The sequence below is a fragment of the Erpetoichthys calabaricus genome, chromosome 13 (genome assembly GCF_900747795.2).
Source record: "Erpetoichthys calabaricus chromosome 13, fErpCal1.3, whole genome shotgun sequence".
Taxonomy (NCBI): domain Eukaryota; kingdom Metazoa; phylum Chordata; class Cladistia; order Polypteriformes; family Polypteridae; genus Erpetoichthys; species Erpetoichthys calabaricus.
The window spans coordinates 22,611,744-22,633,592 of NC_041406.2; the positions used below are offsets into that span (position 1 = coordinate 22,611,744).

Genomic DNA, 21,849 nt, shown 5'->3' on the forward strand with positions numbered 1-21,849 from the left:
GCAGTTAAAAGTGAGATGCCAACCTGCTGACTCGAGGAAGGAGTGATCCCTTTAGCCCAGCTGGGTCAGCTGGTGTTTTCTGTCTCACAGCCAGACTGTCCGTGTGAAGCAAATGGTGCGCTACAGGTTAGCACACTTCCATAAGTGGGAGCTGTGGTGGGCGGCACCCAGCCAGAACGCCTGGAAGGACCGGGAGAGGGACTATGCCCCCTCCGGACCACGAGAGGGCAGCTGCCCTGGTTTGTATGGGGACCACAGGAACAGAGCATGGAAGCTCAACTCTATAGGGGCCCGTGGTCACCGTCAGGGGGCGCCCGGACGCCTGAGAAGCCCTGGACGTCAGCACTTCTGCCACACCCGGATGTGCTGGTGGAAGGAAAACCAGGGCGGCACTTCCGCCACACCAGGACGTGCCGCAGGCACCTGGAGCACGTCTGGGTGGACTTAAAAGGGGCCACCTCCCTCCATTCGTCAGCTGGAGTCGGGTGGAAGAGGATGTAGCTCGGAGGAGAGGAGTGGAGGCGGTGAAGGAAGGCTGGAGAGTGAAGAGGCCCGGACTGAGGGTGTATGGTGCAGGGGCAGGGGTAGTGTAAATACTTGTAAATATGAATAAACACATTGTGGTGATTAAACCATCGGTGTGTGCCTGTCTGTGTCGAGGCTGCTCTCCACAGAGCAAATACAGCGCATCCTACAGACGCCAGCTCTCCCACAAGCAAGTGCAGGCGGCTGGGATGCTGCGTATAACTTTACTCTACAAAACACACAAGACAGCACCCACCCAGTGAATAATGCAAAGCAGGGCAAGTCCACAAAGAGGCAGACATGTAGAAAAATGTATTGAAAGAAGTCTATAATCCAAAAGGCAGAATCCAAATATACAAATAGTAGGTTGTACACCAAAACACAAAATGTCGAAAGTATCCTAACTGATAAAGGACCATTCCAGTTGCAGTAGTCAAGGCACAAGGCAAAAGGTTAATAGCAGGAATCAAGACTAGAAACTCAAGAATCAAAGAAAAAATGGTGATATTGGTACTGGATATTTGAATTCTTTGGCTTTGTTACAAGTTCATTGAGTACTTTCTAGTATTTCAAGATTTTTTTTTTTTCCCTGAATTTATAATTTTGCTTTCCTTTTGTTGTGCCATGTTGGAGCTTGGCAGCAGAATATATGTGGAATGGGAGTTTGGGCAAGATCTCGTCACAGGGAAACAAGCAAAGGTCAAAATTTAGAGTTCTAAAGAATTCAGATAAGTAAAACCCAACACGTAGTCCTAAATCAAAGTTAAAAAGGTGCTTTAGTTTCTTAAGCCTAAATATAAATGAATTGTTAGAAAAGAGTAAAAGAGCTGAGCGTTTAGGATTAAGCCAAAGCAGATTAAAAGGAGACATGATTGAAGTGTTTAAAATGGTGAAGGGAATTAGTCCAGTGGAGCGAGACAGTGACTTTAAAATGACTTCATCAAGAACACGGGGACACAGTTGGAAATTTGGTAAGAGTAAATTTTGCACAAACATTAGGAAGTTTTTCTTTACACAGAGAACCATAAACACTTGGAATAAGTGACCAAGTAGCATGGTAGACAATAGAACTTTAGGGGCCTTCAAAACTTGACTTGATGTTTTTTCAGAAGAATTAAGTGGATAGGACTGGCGAGCTTTGTTGGGCTGAATGGCCTGTTCTCGTCCAGATTGTTCTAATCTTCTAATACACTACTACTTAAAACACCGCAAAACTCACTTACCCAGAATCCTGGACAACCAAGAAGTGGGCAATGCTGACCTCCTTTTTACTACTACTGCTATCCTGAACTAGCAATGAACCAAACAAAAGTAGCCAGCAACATCCCCACAATGGCATCCCACAAAGTAAAAAAAAAAAAAACAAACAAATGGTGCCATGTCATAACACAAAATATTTGTAAAACCTAGAAAGTGGTCTTAATTTTACAAAACAGTGAAATAACTGAATTCCCCCAAAGGAACGAGAAAAAATAAATTAAGCCAAGTCATAAGATGTTTTAGATTTTTGAAGTTTGAATACTGAGCTTTTCATTTGGATTTTGTTTTACTTTTACTTCCTTTTATTGTGTACTCTGAATTTTGAATTAGATATTATGGAGTTATTTTCTTTTATTTTCCTAATCAAATGAATAAATTCAGTTTATTCATAAATAGGTTTTATCTGTATAGCCACAGATTTTTGATGGTTCCCCACCCCATTTTTTGTGGCACATCAGGGAATGTCCCGCAAGGTGTTTCTAAATATTTGCTCTGCACCTTCTGTAGGTGAGCCGGCAGGTGTCTCAGTGCAACTGTGCCAAGCGATTCCGAGTGGAGCAGATCAGTGCCAACAGATACCGGGTAGGTGTGTCGCCTGTCAGTCACTCTAATAGCGTGACAGTCAAAGTCTAAATTAGCAGTTTAAAACAAACAGATGTGAATGGGTAAGGCCTGCCAGATTGGTGCTTTGGCATTTGATGACAGTGGAGTGATTGTTTGGCTTACTGTAAAATAAGAAACCTTGAACTTTACTTCTCCTCTCATCCGTCTCCTCGTTTCAGTTTGGGGATTCCCAGCAGCTGCGAATGGTGCGGATTCTGCGCAGTACCTTGATGGTAAGAGTTGGAGGAGGGTGGACAGCTTTGGACGAGTTTCTGGTGAAGAACGATCCCTGCAGAGGTGAGAGCAATAAGGGAAATGTTACAGCAAAAGTGTTATGGCTGACAAAACACCACAGAATTGGGTTAAGGATTATAAGAGCAAAGTGCTGCACATCCCACAGACCATCTAGGAAAGTGAAATTATAAACATTCACCTGAAGTGTGCTAGCAGGCACCTCTCTTCTTCTCTGTAAGCTGGGTCACTATTATTGCTGGGTGGCATGCTTAACATGTGTAATAATGGAGCTGGAGTTGTGTATGACCACTCGGTCAGAGGTGAGGGGCTCACCATTCTACCAGGACACCTTTGTTCAGGATTAACATGGAGGAAATGATGCTGCCAGTGTGCAAGGAAGTGCCAGCTGGAAAGTCCTAAAAAAGAAAAACAGTGGTGGCTTTGCAACAAGTCTTAAGAGACTTCAGCACCGCAACCCAGCTGTACACCAAAGTGTGATTAAACTGTACTATTTATATTTATTTATTTATTTATGTATATATATATATAGGGCGGCACGGTGGCGCAGTGGGTAGCGCTGCTGCCTCGCAGTTGGGAGATCTGGGGACCTAGGTTTGCTTCCCAGGTCCTTCCTGCGTGGAGTTTGCATGTTCTCCCCGTGTCTGCGTGGGTTTCCTCCGGGCGCTCTGGTTTCCTCCCACAGTCCATAGACATGCAGGTAAGGTGGATTGGCGATTCTAAATTGGTCCTAGTGTGTGCTTGGTGTGTGGGTGTGTTTGTGTGTGTCCTGTGGTGGGTTGGCACCCTGCCCGGGATTGGTTCCTGCCTTGTGCCCTGTGTTGGCTAGGATTGACTCCAGCAGACCCCCGTGACCCTGTGTTCGGATTCAGCGGGTTGGAAAATGGATGGATGGATGGATATATATATATATATATACAGTATATTGTAACCTGCAGGGGGTGCACCAGCCGCCAAAAGCCAACACAGACAGACACTGGGCACAAGTTCCAGCACAACACATGTTTATTCTCAGTGAGAGGAATTCCCTTTGGTTGTCATCTGCACAGCACAGTACAATAACATACACTTTACAGCACTTTCCTTGCCTTCTTCTCAGCTCTCTGTCTCTTTCTCTCGGTTCCTTCCACTCCTCCTCTGGCAAGCATCGTCTTTGCCCTCCCAACTGTGGCTCCTGGAGTAGTGGCAGCAGGGTCCATATAAGCTTCACCTGGGAGGACACCAGGTTGTGCATTAGCATGTCCCGAAAGCACTCCCAGGTGTGGTGGAAGCCCGGAGCAATAGGGCTCCCCCCGGTGGCACCCATGACATCCAACAGGCCTGCAGTGAACTCCTACTCCCAGTATGCTCTGCGGGAATCTGTGGTGCCACAGCAACCCAGGGAGGCTGCTCTCTAGCGTTCCAGTGGAGATAATGCCCTGAACAGGCTCTCTCCCCGGGTCCTTCCATTTAGCTGCCGTCCGTGACAATATATAGAGTTCCTTTTTATACTTCAACAAATAATTAACAGACTTATTTTGATATCTTCCATTTATGATATGCAGTTTTATACTTGTTTCTCCTGTGTGTTTTAGCAAATGTGTAAACTTCTATTTATCTATGTATCTGTTATATAGCACCTTTCAGAAATATCTGTCTATCTATCTATCATATAGTGCCTTATCTATCTAGCTACAGTATCTCTCTATTGTTTAGTGACCTTCATGTCTGTCCATCTATCACTCTATTGTGGGCTCCAGAGGATGTTTGAACCCATCCATCCATCCATCCATCCTCTTCCGCTTATCCGAGGTCAGGTCGCGGGGGCAGCAGCTTGAGCAGAGATACCCAGACTTCCCTCTCCCTGGCCACTTCTTCTAGCTCTTCCGGGAGAATCCCGAGGTGTTCCCAGGCTAGCCGGGAGACATAGTCCCTCCAGCGTGTCCTGGGTCTTCCCCGGGGCCTCCTCCCGGTTGGACGTGCCCGGAACACCTCACCAGGGAGGCGTCCAGGAGGCATCCTGATCAGATGCCCGAGCCACCTCATCTGACTCCTCTCGATGCGGAGGAGCAGCGGCTCTACTCTGAGCCCCTCCCGGATGACTGAGCTTCTCACCCTATCTTTAAGGGAAAGCCCAGACACCCTGCGGAGGAAACTCATTTCAGCCGCTTGTATTCACGATCTCGTTCTTTCGGTCACTACCCATAGTTCATGACCATAGGTGAGGGTAGGAACATAGATCAACTGGTAAATTGAGAGCTTCGCCTTGCGGCTCAGCTCCTTTTTCACCACGACAGACCGATGCAGAGCCCGCATCACTGCGGACGCTGCACCGATTCGCCTGTTGATCTCATGCTCCATTCTTCCCTCACTCGTGAACAAGACCCCGAGATACTTGAACTCCTCCACTTGAGGCAGGATCTCGCTCCCAACCCTGAGAGGGCACTCCAGACTTTTCCGCCTGAGGTCCATGGTCTCGGATTTGGAGGTGCTGATTCCCATCCCAGCCGCTTCACACTCAGCTGCGAACCGATCCAGAGAGAGCTGAAGATCACGGCCTGATGAAGCAAACAGGACGACATCAGCTGCAAAAAGCAGTGACCCAATCCTGAGTCCACCAAACCGGACCCTCTCAACGCCCTGGCTGCGCCTAGAAATTCTGTCCATAAAAGTTATGAACAGAATCGGTGACAAAGGGCAGCCCTGGCGGAGTCCAACTCTCACTGGAAACGGGTTCGACTTACTGCCGGCAATGCAGACCAAGCTCTGACACCAGTTGTACAGGGACCGAACAGCTCTTATTAGGGGGTCCGGTACCCCATACTCCCGGAGCACCCCCAACAGGATTCCCCGAGGGACACGGTCGAACGCCTTTTCCAAGTCCACAAAACACATGTAGACTGGTTGGGCAAACTCCCATGCACCCTCCAGGACTCTGCTAAGGGTGTAGAGCTGGTCCACTGTTCCGCAACCAGGACGAAAACCACACTGTTCCTCCTGAATCCGAGGTTCGACTATCCGACGGACCCTCCTCTCCAGAACCCCCGAATAGACTTTTCCAGGGAGGCTGAGGAGTGTGATTCCTCTGTAGTTGGAACACACCCTCCGGTCCCCCTTCTTAAAGAAGGGGACCACCACTCCTCCCATGCCCGAGTTTTTGCCTCAGCAACCACCAAAGCCGCATTCCGCTTGGCCTGCCAGTACCTATCAGCTGCCTCCAGGGTCCCACAGGACAAAAGGGTCCTGTAGGACTCCTTCTTCAGCTTGACGGCATCCTTCACCGCCGGTGTCCACCAACGGGTTCGGGGATTGCCGCCACGACAGGCATCGACCACCTTACGGCCACAGCTGCCAGCTGTCAGCTGCCTCAACAATAGAGGCACGGAACATGGCCCATTCGGACTCAATGTCCCCCACCTCCCTCGGGATGTGGTTGAAGTTCTGCCGGAGGTGGCAGTTGAAGCTACTTCTGACAGGGGGCTCTGCCAGACGTTCCCAACAGACCCTCACAACACATTTGGGCCTACCACACCTGACCGGCATCCTCCCCCACCATCGAAGCCAACTCACCACCAGGTGGTGATCAGTTGACAGCTCCGCCCCTCTCTTCACCCGAGTGTCCAAGACATGTGGCCGCAAGTCCGACAACACGACCACAAAGTCGATCATTGAACTGAGGCCTAGGGTGTCCTGATGCCAAGTGCACATATGAACACCCCTATGCTTGAACATGGTGTTCGTTATGGACAATCCGTGACGAGCACAGAAGTCCAATAACAAAACACCGCTCGGGTTCAGATCGGGGGGGCCATTCCTCCCAATCACGCCCTTCCAGGTCTCACTGTCATTGCCCACGTGAGCATTGACGTCTCCCAGCAGTACGAGGGAGTCCCCAGAAAGTATGCCGTCTAGCACCCCCTCCAGGAACTCCAAAAAAGGTGGGTACTCCGAACTGCTGTTCGGTGCATACGCACAAACAATAGTTAGGACCCGTCCCCCCACCCAAAGGCGGAGGGAGGCTACCCTCTCGTCCACCGGGGTAAACCCCAATGTACAGGTTCCAAGTTGGGGGACAATAAGTATGCCCACACCCGCTCGGTGCCTCTCACCGGGGGCAACTCCAGAGTGGTAGAGAGTCCAGCCCCTCTCAAGGAGATTGGTTCCAGAGTCCAAGCTGTGCATCGAGGTGAGCCCAACTATATCTAGCCGGAACCTCTCGACCTCGCGCTCAAGCTCAGGCTCCTTCCCCTTCAGAGAGGTGACATTCCACGTCCCAAGAGCCAGCTTCTGTAGCCGAGGATCGGACCGCCAAGGTCCCTGCCTTCAGCCACCACCCAACTCACATTGCACCCGACCTCCTTGGCCCCTCTCATAGGTGTTGAGCCGATGGGAAAGGGGACCCACGTTGCCTCTTTGGGCTGTGCCCGGCCGAGCCCCATGGGTGCAAGCCCGGCCACCAGGCGCTCACCATCAGGCCTGGCTGCAGAGGGGGGCCCCGGTGACCCGCGTCTGGGCGAGGGAAAACGCTGTCCAAATTTTTTATTCATCATAGAAGGTCTGCTGAACCGCACTTTTGTCTCATCCCTCACCTAGGACCAGTTTGCCTTGGGTGGCCCTACCAGGGGCATAAAGCCCCGGACAGCAGAGGTCCTAGGATCATTGGGACACGCAAACCCCTCCACCACGATAAGGTGGCGGTTCAAGGAGGGGACCCAAACAAGACAAAGGAGACCAAAGCAGCAAATGAAAAGGGGATTCACAGTGCCTGTTAAAAAGTATTCACCCCCTTTGGAAGTTCTTACATTTTGTCGTTATACAACATTGAATCCCAGTGGGTTTCATTTGTTTTTTTTTTAATGTTAATCAACAGAAAAGGCTCTTTAATGTCAAAGTGAAAACAGATCTCTACAAAGTGTTCCAAATTAATTAAAAATATAATACACTGGTAGTTTTAGGAGGCCTAGACCCCTCATGGACCCCGTGATTATCAGAGGTGACTGTGTGCAAAGGGTACAGACCTATAAATACCTGGGAGTGCAGCTGGATGATAAACTGGACTGGACTGCTAATACTGATGCTCTGTGCAAAAGAGGACAGAGCCGACTATACTTCTTTAGAAGACTGGCGTCCTTCAACATCTGCAATAAGATTCTGCAGATGTTCTATCAGACGGTTGTGGCGAGTGCCCTCTTCTACGCGGTGGTGTGCTGGGGAGGCAGCATTAAGAAGAAGGATGCCTCACGCCTGGACAAACTGGTGAGGAAGGGAGGCTCTATTGTAGGTACGGAGCTGAACAGTTTGACATCTGTGGCAGAGTGACGGGCACTGAGCAGGCTCCTGTCAATCATGGAGAATCCAATGTATCCACTAAACAGGATCATCTCCAGACAGAAGAGCAGCTTCAGCGACAGACTACTGTCACCGTCCTGCTCCACTGACAGACTGAGGAGATCGTTCCTCCCCCAAACTATGCGACTCTTCAATTCCACCCAGGGGGGTAAACGTTAACATTATTCAAAGTTATTGTCAGTTTTTACCTTCATTATTATTACTCTTTAATTTAATACTGTTTTTTGTATCAGTATGCAGCTGCTGGAGTATGTGAATTTCCCCTTGGGATTAATAAAGTATCTATCTATCTATCTATCTATCTATCTATCTATCTATCTATCTATCTATCTATCTATCTATCTATCTATCTATCTATCTATCTATCTATCTATCTATCTATCTATCTATCTATCTATCTATCTAGTCTTTCCCAGTACCTCTGTGGGTGTAGCACATACTAGCCTGTATTGTTCAGGAGATCATTTATATCAGTTGAGGTAACTTCATAGTGTTAAGATGGCTACCATCGCTAATCATGGCACCTGTGTGGTCTTTTGATTAAAAAATCCAATTAAGAATTCCACTGTACTCCATACACGTCACAAGAATGGCCCTCTATCGATCGCATTTTGATCTGAGTTATCTTCTACCAGCCATTTTTAAGACTGATATTAATTAACAAAAGCCTGCTGCCACTGAGTCCCACCTGGTCTACCACTGCCCATCCCTGCCCCAGAGCTTTGCAGGCCCTGCCCTTTGTCACCTTTTTCTATCATCAGGTCACCGATCGCAGTTTATTTTCTTTAAGTTTAGAATATTTGCCTCTGGCAACAGGGTAAGTTAGCCACTTGTGTGACTTGTTGCTGGTAGAAAGGCGACTGACTTATCCTCTAAGTGTCCCCTAGGGATGAAGTCCTTATTGAATCCTAGTAAACTGCTAACTGGAATTTGACTTGCTGTTTTATGGAGATAAATGATAGTTATTAATAATAATGATTCATTCAGCACTGGATGAGCATTTTTAGAACGTTGTTGGATGGATGTTCACAACATGATATTTTATTTTTCAACAGTTAAAGGCAGAACCAACCTGAAAATTAAAGAGAAGTACCTGTCACCAGACTCCTTTGGAGCTTCTCCTCTCAAGTGTGGCGGCAGCCAGTCTGCTAAGGTGATGCCTCCAAGCCGCTCCAATTCCAGCCTGAGTTTATACAGCAGCGCGTCCGCCCCAAGCAGCCCCCTCACCAGAAAGGTAACACAACTTTTGTTACAGTTACAACTAAGACAAACTGTGGCCGCCAACTTGTACCACTACCAAGCTGATGGTCATGACATGCAGTGGATTCCGAAAGTCTTCAGACCCCTTCACTTTCTGCACACTTTATTGTGCTGTAGGTTTAATTTTAAATAGATACACTTCTTCTTTGTGCATTCAATAATCCATAATGACAAAGTGAAAACATGTTTTCAGAAAGATTAGCACATCAAAAATGTTTTCAGACCCTTAATTTAGTATTTTTTAGAAGCTCCTTTGGCAGCAATGACAGCTTCGAGTCTTCTTGGCTAAGTCTCTATAAGCTTTGCACATCTGGATTTGGGCTGTTCGTCCCATTCTTCCTGGCAGATCCTCTCAAGCTCTGTTAGATTGGATGATAAGCATCTGTAAACGGCCATCTTCAGGTCTCTCCATACATGTTCTGTGGGGTTTAAGTCTGGGCTTTGGCTGAACCACTCAAGGACACTCAGAGACTTGTCCTGAAGCCATTCCAGCAATGTCTTGGTTGAATGCTATGGGGTCATTGTTATGCTTAAAGGGTGAACTGCCACTCCGGTCTGTGGTCCAGTGCACTCTGGAGTGGGTTTACTTCAAGAACCCCTCTGTACTTGGCTACATTCAACATATGGAACACTCACAGGGCCTTTCAAATTAAGGGTGGTCTCATTAAGTACATTCTGTTTTGGACTAAAGAGATTAAGGAAATAATGGTGTGACTTGTACCACAACCAAGCTGATGGTCTCAATGTGACTCGAAATTCTGTGCAATTACAGTTAACTGGGAGTCAGACTCGGAGTGATGTGTGATGATCCACTTTATATTTTTAAGCCCAAATAGCACTCTGGATAGAAGGCTGCTGCCATCTAGTAGATGAAATAACATCATGCTGCAAAAAATCTTGAACATTTCTATGCGTTTTACCACTCTAAGATAACTCATCAATATTCATGACTGGGGCGGAGCGTCCAGTGAAATACACAATGGCAAAATAAAAGTCGTAAAGGCAGTTTTAGAACAAACTAAAACTGTACCACTGCTTAAATCATGTGATAGAGATGGTGAAGTGACTTTGTTATCAGACAATGAGTCAGAAAGTGAAACTTATGAGTGATATGGCACTGTAGGAACAAACTGCCGTGATGTATCTGTTGAATTTGGTCATGTGAAGCTTCAGCCTGGCATTTTAAAAAGGCAAAATAATAACAATGATGTGCAGGAAAAAGATGGTGTTACCCCCTAAGCAGTGTTGATAATGTTCATGTCAGGGGAAATGTGGAAGTCACTAAGCCTTGTGCTGTCTTAGTCTTTAGTAACACAACGGCCATGTCGATCAGGCGGCTCAGACACTGACATTCCACCTTCCCATGCGCAAGCAGCAGAAAAAAAATAAGAGCAGTGTGCAAAGAAACGCACTTGTAGTGTCCCAATGGTGACACCGGGCTGTGTGTTAGTGACTGTTTCAAAACAAATCACACAAAGGACGTGTATTAAATCTGCATCAGTATAGCAGTGGACACTACATGTGCCGCTCCTATTGTATTTATGCCAGCGTTTTAGTATTTACACATTTCTGTTACACATTATAACATTTTTACTTGTTGAAAACAATTCAATGTTTTTGGTTTGTTTTCTTGGAGGTAAACATAACACAAATAAGGCTACATGTAACAAGATATAATGAAATAAAATTGCATTTAGAATGAGGGACATGTGAGTTTTCATTTAATTTTCTGGATACCTTTGTTTGTCGTTTCAGTCGGCACTGAGAAGGAGCCTTTCCGGTGATCGCTGTCGGCCAAGAAGCTCAATAGCTGCTTTGGGGTCGGATCTTCAGTTTTCTGCCACCAGGGACTGTGCATCTCCAGGACCACCAGGTGTGTTTTGACCATAAGATACATGTCGACACCAACACGAGTAGAGGGCTGTCCTATTTCAAGAGTCAATTACTTTAAATAGCAAAGGGACATGGAGACTTAGGAGTGTGCTGTTAAATGAAGAATTATAATGTGTTACTGTAGCAGTGAAAATTGTATCCAGCAGGGGGCACTCTTTCTCCCCTGGGATGGCATTCTTTCTTGCATGCAGGGCATAAGTAAGCCTTTTCAACCCATCTCTTTCGTAACCATGGTGGAAATGATCAGAAAAGATTATACTGGTATAAAAAAGACATATATGTATTTAACTTGCTTTAAAAGATAACTTTTATTCCCAATAACACAATGTACTGTATATTCCATATTATATATATATATATATATATATATATATATATATATATATATATATATATATATATATATATATAAGGGCACCGTGGCGGATGTTAGCAGATTGCTGGCCAACCACAAGCGTTACCTGGTAGGTAACCACCCATAGAATCAGATTGTGACACAGACTTCGAATGCCGTGAATGTAATTACCCCGATCTACATGCTGTCAAATAAACGAACCACACGCCGTGGCGCAACGTTAGGGGCATCGCCTCTGACGCTGACGTCCGAGGTTCGATTCCCGAGAGGGAGTGCGGTGGAGTTTGTACACCTGATGAGCCCAGAATGAGGGCGAAACACGTGTCGCGTACTCTTTGCATTTATTTGACAGTAAACTATTTCAACCATTCTATGATCTGCTCCTCACAAACTGAGGGCACCGTGGCGGATGTTAGCAGATTGCTGGCCAACCACAAGCGTTACCTGGTAGGAAACCACCCATACAATCAGATTGTGACACAGACTTCGAATGCCGTGAATATATATATATATATATATATATATATATATATATATATATATATATATATATATATATATATATAAATATATACAGGCCGGAGAGAAGCCAAGGGACACACAGCCAGTTCTTCAAGTGGGGAAATGCTGACAACCACATGTCCCATCTGGCGGGATGTTAATGGCGTGGAGACGCCTCTGACTTTGTGCTGGATCCTCGTCATTATAACCACTCACATATTCATAAAATTCTTGTCAGATATGGGGACGCACTGTTTATTTCTGGATTGAACCCAGACAACACCTTCACCTGTTCTCATCATTTATGACAGACTGTGTTTTTTAACCATATTGGTCAAACAGACATCAGCACTTTTAAAATAGCCTGCTTGTGTGTCCTTCACATGTTTTCTCTCCATCTCTCTAGCCTGCACCTCCCATTTGTCATTTGTCCATCTCTCTGACAGTCTCTCTCTGGTTTCTGCTCATATAAGTAAAATCAAATACAATGAAATAAACTTTACAGATCATAGTGACATACTACAAACACTGGCTACAAATGTTGAACATTAGTAAAGGCTACACAGCTTGCTAGGAATACCCAGGGGCAGAAGGGACGTGAAGGTGGCAGGTGACTTGGAAAGAGCTGAGAAAGATGATGAAAAAAACCTCTCTAAAGTCAAGTGTTGGTAAATGGAGGCACCAGGGGCCTCATTTATAAAACTTTGCATAGATTTGAGAATAAAAACATGAGTACGACAAAAAAAAAAAAAATCAGATTTATAAAACATGGCATACGCACATTTCTACGCAATTTACAGTTTTTAAATCACAATCACCTTGTAGATATTTGTCCATGAGTGTGCTCTTGAATGCTACGCTGAAACAGCCATTTATGAAGCAAGCTAATCAACCTCATACATATGCAGTCATGATTCTAGAACTTCATTGGCTGGTAGATCAGCCTCTCCCTCCTGACACGTCGAGACCCTGCCACCTGCATTAGAGAGCATCTGACTGTGCTCTGCAACTGAGAGTGCAAGATCATATGTGGCAATGTAGCGCCTCTCCTCTGCACTTTGGTGAGTTTGGGAAAGGTGTAAGGCACCATTGTCTGAGCGGGTAGCCACTATCACCTGGCACATGTAATGACATCATTGCTTTTACAATGAATAGTACAGGCCATATGAAAAACTGAGGGTTCAACCAGTTACCTTAGCAACAAGCCAACCACCATGTACAGTACCATCACACCTGTCAAAGCTACTTTACTTTAGAATAAATGGGTCACAGGCTGACCCCTGTCATGGGTCACCTCTTGGATGACTTGTGCAATAGTGGAATGGAACTGCTTACAAAAGCAGCATTATTCTTACCAGCTGCCCTTACTGCATCATGAATGTGGTAAATTGCTCTGACTACTTTATGAGAACTGGAAACGGCTGCAGATTACCTTTATATGTTGGCAGAAATCTGTTATGTTGTCTGATGTATGTGCACCCACATCATACAAAATCTGGATATACCGCCTCACTGATCTGTTAATGGCTTCCAGCACAGCAGACACAATTGAATAGAGCTTGGATGAGATCTTGTTGATCTGTTGGCCAATTCCGAAAAAAGTGACAACATGTAGTTGATATAAACTGATGAAGAAACAAAAAAAAAATTTCTGCAGTGCAAATACACAGCATTGACCCCTTAAAAAGGAAATAAAAGACTGTGCATCATATTCATCATTTTTGAGGTGTAATATGTTTGTCACGCAAGCGCACATTATATTAACGGCTATCTGATATGAATTATAATGCATGGTAGTCATCATTCTGCTGGTTTGGCCGCATTTCTCTACTTGATTGAGGGTGTCGTAATTTCTCAGTTTGTCCAAAATGTTGCGTATGCATGGGCCAGATTTGCCATAAATACACACACATTAGTAGTAGTAGTAGTAGTAGTAGCTGCCATTGTTGTGTGGTTTCCTTTGTAATGAGAGAAAAAAAAGAAAATAATACACCATAAAACCTATACAAGACCCCATTTGTTTGGTCATGGGCCACAGGCCATGCATTGAACATTCAGCTAAACTGTCCACTGTCTGTCAAGACATTGGGGATCCTGCCGAAAGACCCGAGACCAACTCAGACCTCCTTGATTTTGCTGAGGCTACACACACAGTGCTAGGATGAGTCACTGGGAATGCCCCACTACACAACTGGTGGTGACAAATGTTTGCTGCGACCGTCCACAACTTGCTTAAATTATGTAAATGAGGGCTCCGCCTGAAAATTGCTGTACAGTATGTTGTGTGACGAAGGCTTAATATTACACATCTGATGTTCTGACTGGCGAGCTAATAGTCAATCTATGCTGATGAGCAAATTTGTTCCCTCTCTCTGTTCCATTCATGTCTGGATGGTCTTATCAGTCAGCTCATGTCTAAGGCTATATCCACACTACTACCCTTTCATTTAAAAACAACCATTTTAAAACGATTATTTTTGCTTTTGCTCCCTGCTACCCTGGCATTTTTAAGCCCCGAAAATGGAGACTTTGAAATGCTCTCCACAGCTGTAGACTTCTGAAAACGCCAGCTCAGTGTTGCAATACAGAGGGGTGAAAACTCGGACTCTAATCAAACTCTTGATTGGTTCATGCTTACTATATGGCCCTTCACTGATTGGATCTTGCTCATTGCAATGTCTCATTTCCTGATTGGTCACCCTTCACTGAAGAAAACCATTTTCTGCCACAGCAGACATTGAGGAGTTGCTTTTCATGGTGCTTAAATATAGATAATAATAATAATAATCCTCAGACTGCCACAGCATAGGTCACATTTAGGGCAACTAATTAAACAATCCAAACAGCAACAGGGCAGTAGCTCTTGAATGCATTGCTAATGACCGATTTAATTCAAGTTATAATCATCTTTAAACGGGCTTACATTAAGAGTTGTGTAAAATGGCAAATATCATTTTCCTTTGCTCACCACCATTTATGAAATTCAAACTTAACTCACTAAAACATTCTCCATTATTTGACTCTCATTAAAAATTTGAAAGTGATATTGTAGTATTTCCATTCATTATTAAGGCTGTAGTAATTAGCAATCATGGGTAAATGTTTAAGACTATTCAATATACTAAAATTATATTAAGCTAGTCAATTTATTTTAGTAACTTACATTTTTGGAGCAACCTTATTAAGAGTTTAACTGTACTGTCACCATCATTGTAAGCTACCCCATAGACTGGTGGTTTAAATAGAGAGATACAGCGACTTCTTATAGTTTAAATAATTTGATCCTGTTGTTATGTTTCAGCCGGGGAGATTGAAATTCTTGTTTAATGTCTGTTTTGTTCCACTTTGATTATTTTCTTTATTTAAATATTGTTATTTACAATACTTAGTTTTTGTGTGTGTTTGTATGTATATTTTGTTATGGGAGGTTTCCCAAGAGGTGGGCCCATCACTGCCAGGGACTCCCTATAAAGATGAAGGTGTCTGAATGCACTAGGGAGTCAGTGAGTGTTTTTTCTGTCTCTGCTTATGCATGTTGTGTTTTCTGCTCTGTTTTTTGACTTCGCCTTTGATTTCACATTGGGTCTATGTTCGCCTTAGATTGCCTTTCCTGGCAACTCTGTTTTGCCTTTTTGTGCTCCACAGAGCTTCATTTTATTAACATATTAATAATATGTTGTGAGAGATTAAGGTCTCCGTGACCCCTTGAACCCTCTGAGCAGACGTCAGACACCATATAAAAGTCCAAATATAACTTTTATTTAGACCAATATGTGCACCAAGCACCCTATACTCTACAACACTCATATAAAAATAATCAATACAATACACAATACCACCACTCCCAGACACGTTGCCACCCTACCTCCCAGCTCAGCTCGGCGTACTGGGCTTTCCCATAGTCCTTTATACTCCCTGACCCGGAAGGGGTTCCTGGCACAACCCACAAGTCCGTATTCCTTCCGGGTCAGGGTAAACAGTCCTTTTCTTTAACCCGGAAGTACATTGTTTCCTCCTGTCCTGGGATTATGACGTACTTCCGGATCATAGGGCATATAAGAGTCCCCGGGTTTCCCTACAGCGACTCCTGGTGGTCCCCAAGGCATCCAGCAGGGCTGCGCATAAAAACTACATAGTCCATGAGTCCCTGCTGGAACTCGGGGCATGTCCATGCTGCAGGGAAAGCTCCACCTGGCGGCCTGGGGGTATTGGCCGGAATGCCAAGCCGGCCACATATCACAATGTATACATTTTCTATATGGCCCTAGCCAGGGTTTTTAATGAGATTTCCCACTCTAGTGGGCATTTTTGGAACAGTTCAGGACTTATGTGCTTTGGTACTCTTAAGCAGCATAACACATGTGATTCAAGTGTTTTTTTTTCTCCTTAAGGAACCTTTAAATGCAATAAATAAATAAACACATAAATAAATCAATGATAAAGCTGCCTAATACAGCCTAATTTCTACAAGTGTTCTGAAATGGCACTGTATATTGTTCTGAGACAGTCTTGTATACAGACATTGCTTTACGTAATCAAGCATTCACGAATTGTCACTCCACTGTTTAATATCCAACCCCTCTGCCCAGTCCTGGCTCCTCTTTCGTGTCTCCAGGTTTCTATGTAGAGGTCCGGCTGTGATCATTCAACTCAAAGCAAAGTGCATGGTGGGGTGCCATTTACAGCTTTGCCTAGGACAGTAAAAATGCTAGAGCCGGTTCCGGTCAGCACGTTACCTTGAGTTCTAACGTCTGCTTTTTCCCCCCCCCCCCTTTTTACAGAAGACCCAGAAAAGGCTCCAACATGATTGTGAACCCCTGCAACATACAAGGAAGCCTTGTGAGCAACCATCAACAAAAAGGGCACGCGACACCCCGTCCCAGGAGATGTCCGCCAAGATTCTGAATGAGAAAACCAAGCATGTGGTTTACGAGAACCTGGATCTTAAGGGTGTTGTGTTTTTTTTTGAAGAAGTGCAGGACTGTCCATTTGTTGTCATGACTGTAGTTTTCTCCCCCCTGGCTTGGCATGTTTTCCGTGCTCAGCCGAGGTTTTTTTTCCTCTCTCTATAACCTTAAAATATTCTTCTTCCTGAGGCAATAATACCCCGCCTGTTTGGTCCTTTCCATTCTAAGTCACAAAAAATAACGTGAGATCCAGACGAGCTGGAGGCTTTGGTGGATGGAATTGGGCCATCAGGCGTGTGGGGGTACAATAGAGGCAGAGACAAACTCCTCTTCTGTATTTTTAAAGACCATCGTTGAAACAGTCCATTAAAATTCAGGAACAATTCACTCTGCGATGTATGGAAGAAATTGGTTCAGAAAATAGAGGGATAAATAATGGATGGGTAAAAATTTTACTGCGCCTTGTGATGGTATGCTGTGTGCCAGGCGCTATATACAATAACGATTGATTGATCGATCTTAGCTGGTGTTCTGACTTGCACATTTCTAGAAAAGTGAAATGCATTCTTCTGTGTAACTGTGTAGCTGTAGTGCTTGCTGGATGCTTTATGGATGTTGCCGGGCTCGCCTTGTCTGCATGTGAACGACTTGTGGTATGTCGGACTGTGAAGGGCCTGCTGTCATTGAGGACACTCGTGGAGTTTGTGCCATTTGAAATCTTGTGTGTAAATACTGTATACATGTTCTTGTTTTGCCCAGTAACTAGAAAGCAGTTTATAGTGCCTGACTGTGTAGGGAAATATGAAAAACAATGTCATGTGCTGCTGAGAATGTAAAATATGCAACCGAATTTCAACAACAGCCTCCGTTTGGTTTTCCGATGTGCTTCTGTGCAGCCTTACTACTCTGTTTAAAATACTGATAGCGACACCTATTTTTACCTTTGATCATCATCTTCATTCCTTTGAGGAAGATGACAGTAAAGAGGCAGAGTTACTCAGTTTATGCTTATCTAGCATCCGCACAGCTTTTCAAGGTATATCCCACACAAAAGTTATATTTTATTTTATATGTCACTTAATCCATGTGGCTCAATAAATTTTAATCTCATGTTTTTGTGGAGAACGGTGATGGTGACTAATGACTGACTGTAGTAAACAATCTCAAAAACATCCATGAAGAAGTCTCCCGTTGCTTGTGTCACATAACCCACATGTCAAGTTGTCCAGTCGTATGCCCACAACAGGCCAAACATGTGCATTGTTTGCTAAAGTATTGTTAGATACCCACATCTTTACCTCATTCATTGGTCAAGAGTCATGTCTTCGATTCAGATGCTCATTCCGTAGTGAATATGTTTCCTGCGCATGCACTGCTTTGATTTTCTATATGTATTTAACAATATTTTAGCAAAAAACAGTATTTTGCACATCATCTGCATGCAGCTAGATTACTTGACACATGAATTATGTGACGCGAGTAAGGTGAGATTTTTGTTGTGTCTAGTGTTGGTCCCTGTGGACTCCCACTTCACCAGAAAGTTTGTTATCTCCGTTCGCCATGAAAACATGACAGTTAACATTATCAAAATATCATTTTGGGTGGAGTATTCCTTTAAAGCAGAAATCCCAAAATAGATAACCTTCTAGCTCTCATCTCTGTACATCAATGGTATTCAAGTTCAGTTCTGGGGACCCTCATCTCTGCAGGTTTTTATTGTGGTTTGACAAGCACTTTGCCATTCTTGATCTCATTGTTTGGGTATCTAAGAAATGACGTTTCTCCTCTGCTGTGACTTTAAACGCTTGTGATGTTTTCTTTTTAAACAAACGCTGATGATTAACAATGAATAGCGCAGACACGGGTGGGAACAGCTTTGAATGCGATTACATCATCGCCATTTGCCTGTTTCTCACACAAGAGCAGACGTGAATATGAGACAGCACTCAAGCATTCAGACTTGTCAGCATTTGGATACAATTAAGGGAGTAAACTTGGAAAGGGTGAATTATAAAGAAAATAGCAAACGAAACATAAGCATTTAATATTAAAATTTCAGAATGTCTTGGAAAAAGTGAATAATAAAAAATTATTTAGATCAAAAACCCACAGCCACAGGGGTTTTGCAGGACTGAACTTGGAAACCCACATTGTTAAACAGATACAAATACTACACCTGGGGTGTCAAAGTGAGCTCTTGGAGGTTCCCACTATACCACTCCGTTCAAATAGCTAAACAGCGAGCACCACAGTTATACACCACCACCCCTAGGGCTGCTGCAACAATAACCGGGTGACCAATGCTACTTCTCTACTGATCTCACACCAGAACACAGAAAAAATGACGATAAATGAAAATATGAATATATACATTAGAAAACGGAGAGATGTAGTACAAGTACAAATACCTCTTTACAGACCCATCCAGTAGCCTCCCTAATAAACTTACATCTGATGTCTAATACAAACTATCAAAGATGATAACAATAGCACTTCACTGAAAATCCAGGCATCACCAAACTGTTTTGGATAGATATATAGATGACGCTGCAGAAAACCCGTCTGATATAAGAAAAATGTATGATAAGATGAGTGGCAGAGTGCTCCCCAAATGGTTAGACATAACTTTAATGGATTATCGGTAGACGTCTTCAGGCTCCGTCCAAGCCCACTCCCCATATTGTTTCCTCACAGATGAGGGTTCACCAAGATGTCCCGAGTAAGGAGGAGGTCATTATGTTCTCCACTCTACTCCCTTTAACTTACCCCTCGTCCTTTCATTGTTCTACTCATTTTTTACAAGAGAGTTTCCCAGGTAAGCTCCACCCCTTCTTATTTTTGATCAATTCTATTGGACGCCTTCACACTCCTTAACTGTCATGAGCAAGACAGTGTTACATAAAAAACAGACCTACTAAAGTGGATGCAGACACTCCTGACTCCTACAACACTGTCACATAATCTTTGTCTTCAATGTACTTTACGTTTGTGTCAGTCCATCTGACGTTTCTGAAAGTGTGGATTTCCCTTTTCCGGGTGGTTTATCTCATTGTTTTATGGATCAGTGTAGATCAGCATGTCTTAGTGCTTACACTTTCTTCTGAAACTGCTATTTAATGATGGCTTGTACACAATTAGCTGATTGGGTGATGGTCTCCTTGTTATTCAAATCTCATTAATTGACAACTACTAAGCAATTAAAAGCTGTGAATGCAGCTGAATATGAGAAAAAACAACTAACAAAGGTTTATAACAAGGAGCAGAACCAGAACGGTCATAAGAGAAAGTTGCAAAAATGGTGAAATGGGGTGTGAGGCCACCAAAATGAACCACAAAGGCAGGTCAGGATGTTCACTGGCCAGAGCAGAAGAGTCTCACACTAGTCCAGCTACTCCCCCAACTGTAGCCTGCAGGCTTTGGCCTAAGCAGGCCCAACATGGAGAGACTGACTTTTACAATTCAAAATAGCAAAACATTCTAATAAGTATCAAAAATGCTTTACAAGAGGGAGAACCACGAACCTGTTGTAGAGATAAATTCAAATGAAGACTCTTAAATCAAAATATTTATAACAAAATTGGAAAAAAATAACAAGTGCAAATTGCAGAATCCATAAAAAAAAACAAAGTAGCAAAAATAAGTCAGAAATGCAGTAAATACAAATGAAACCTGACACTTACAAAAACAGACTCCAAACAAAACCAGTGAAGCACTCCTGGATCTCTCCTGCTCACAGCCCTTCACTGCCTGAGCAAGGATCCAGTAGCAATGACCTCAGAGTGGCCCTGCCTCCTATGGCTTCAGCCACAAAGTACATGGAATAAAAGAACATTTAATAACACATTGAACTTTTGGCTGTTTTTAGCTACTTTGATTTAAGTGGCAATAACTTCATCATACGCAACATATATAAGTTTTACCCATCAAGATTAATGACAGAGAGAAGTTTTATATTGGAAATGCGTTAAATTGCACACATATAATCCATTGCAAAATTCTGTAACTTTTTAACCAAAAAAATGCACTTTGAATGTTACTCTTATTAACGTAAGTGCTGGAATAATCTTCCGAACACCATAAAAGTATCGCTGAATGTGTCAGGAAGAACTAAATAAAATTGTTGTGAAATATCTACAATTAACATGTCCAACGTTTACTGTTTTGAAGCAAACTGCTACCGTTACCCTCCCTCAGCTGCTGTTTTTGCCATGCTAATAAAAACGAGGAGCTGCGGCTACTTTATCGATATATCTCGTGATCGGCAGGCACTAAAGAGGCACACATTACCTTGTTTGAAAGGGCAGAACTTGGGAATTCAGAAAGCTGATTGCCCGTCATTTTGATTTAGAAACAGGAGATCCAACAGGTGACAAGTGATGGAGGACACTCTCGTACTGACATTCAGATGGACCTGTCCAGTGATCAACACGGCACTGACAGTTGAAGGGTGAAGTGCCCTTCTTTTTTTCGTCACTTGTCAGTCAAACTGACGGCATTTGACTCAGGACATTGAGAATACCGGGGATGATGGTTGAGGGGTTTGAGGGGAATGGAGTAGGGGTTTTGGGGGGTTGCTGTAATGTAGAAGCTCTGCCAACTCAGAAGGAACAAAGAAAGATATTGCAACACCAGACAGGGGCACACATATTAATGGGAAAATCCTACACTTTAATTATAGCAGTAAAGGAAGGAGTAATTTTACATTTTTCATTTAGCCTTATAGGTCAGCCCTGTCGGGTGAACCCGAAGCATGGCGACCAAGTTTAAAGGGATACTTCACCCGGAAATGATATTTTGTTTAACTGTTGCTTAATCCATGTGTTTTATAGTGACAGATGAGAACAATTTTAATTTCATGCTTTCATGTGGGAAGGAGGCAATCACAGTAGGTGACCGACACTTGACAACAATATCAAAACATCCATGGGAAAAAAAAGAAAATCTTGCGCTACTCATGTCACATAA

The 21,849-nt window shown here is 43.9% G+C and overlaps 1 protein-coding gene across 2 annotated transcripts in view; it reads left to right on the plus strand.

The window, feature by feature from the left end:
- The window catches only part of macf1b (microtubule actin crosslinking factor 1b), a 224,429-nt gene extending 204,196 nt beyond the window's left edge, over positions 1–20,233 (plus strand). For both annotated transcript variants that reach the window (XM_051935617.1, XM_051935616.1), the window contains exons 36-40: positions 2,293–2,367; positions 2,568–2,685; positions 9,024–9,202; positions 10,984–11,101; positions 16,759–20,233. In XM_051935617.1, the coding sequence (XP_051791577.1) occupies positions 2,293–2,367; positions 2,568–2,685; positions 9,024–9,202; positions 10,984–11,101; positions 16,759–16,784 (516 nt within the window). In that variant the 3' untranslated portion in view covers positions 16,785–20,233. The remainder of the gene's footprint in view (positions 1–2,292; positions 2,368–2,567; positions 2,686–9,023; positions 9,203–10,983; positions 11,102–16,758) is intronic.
- The last annotated feature ends 1,616 nt before the right edge of the window (positions 20,234–21,849 follow it).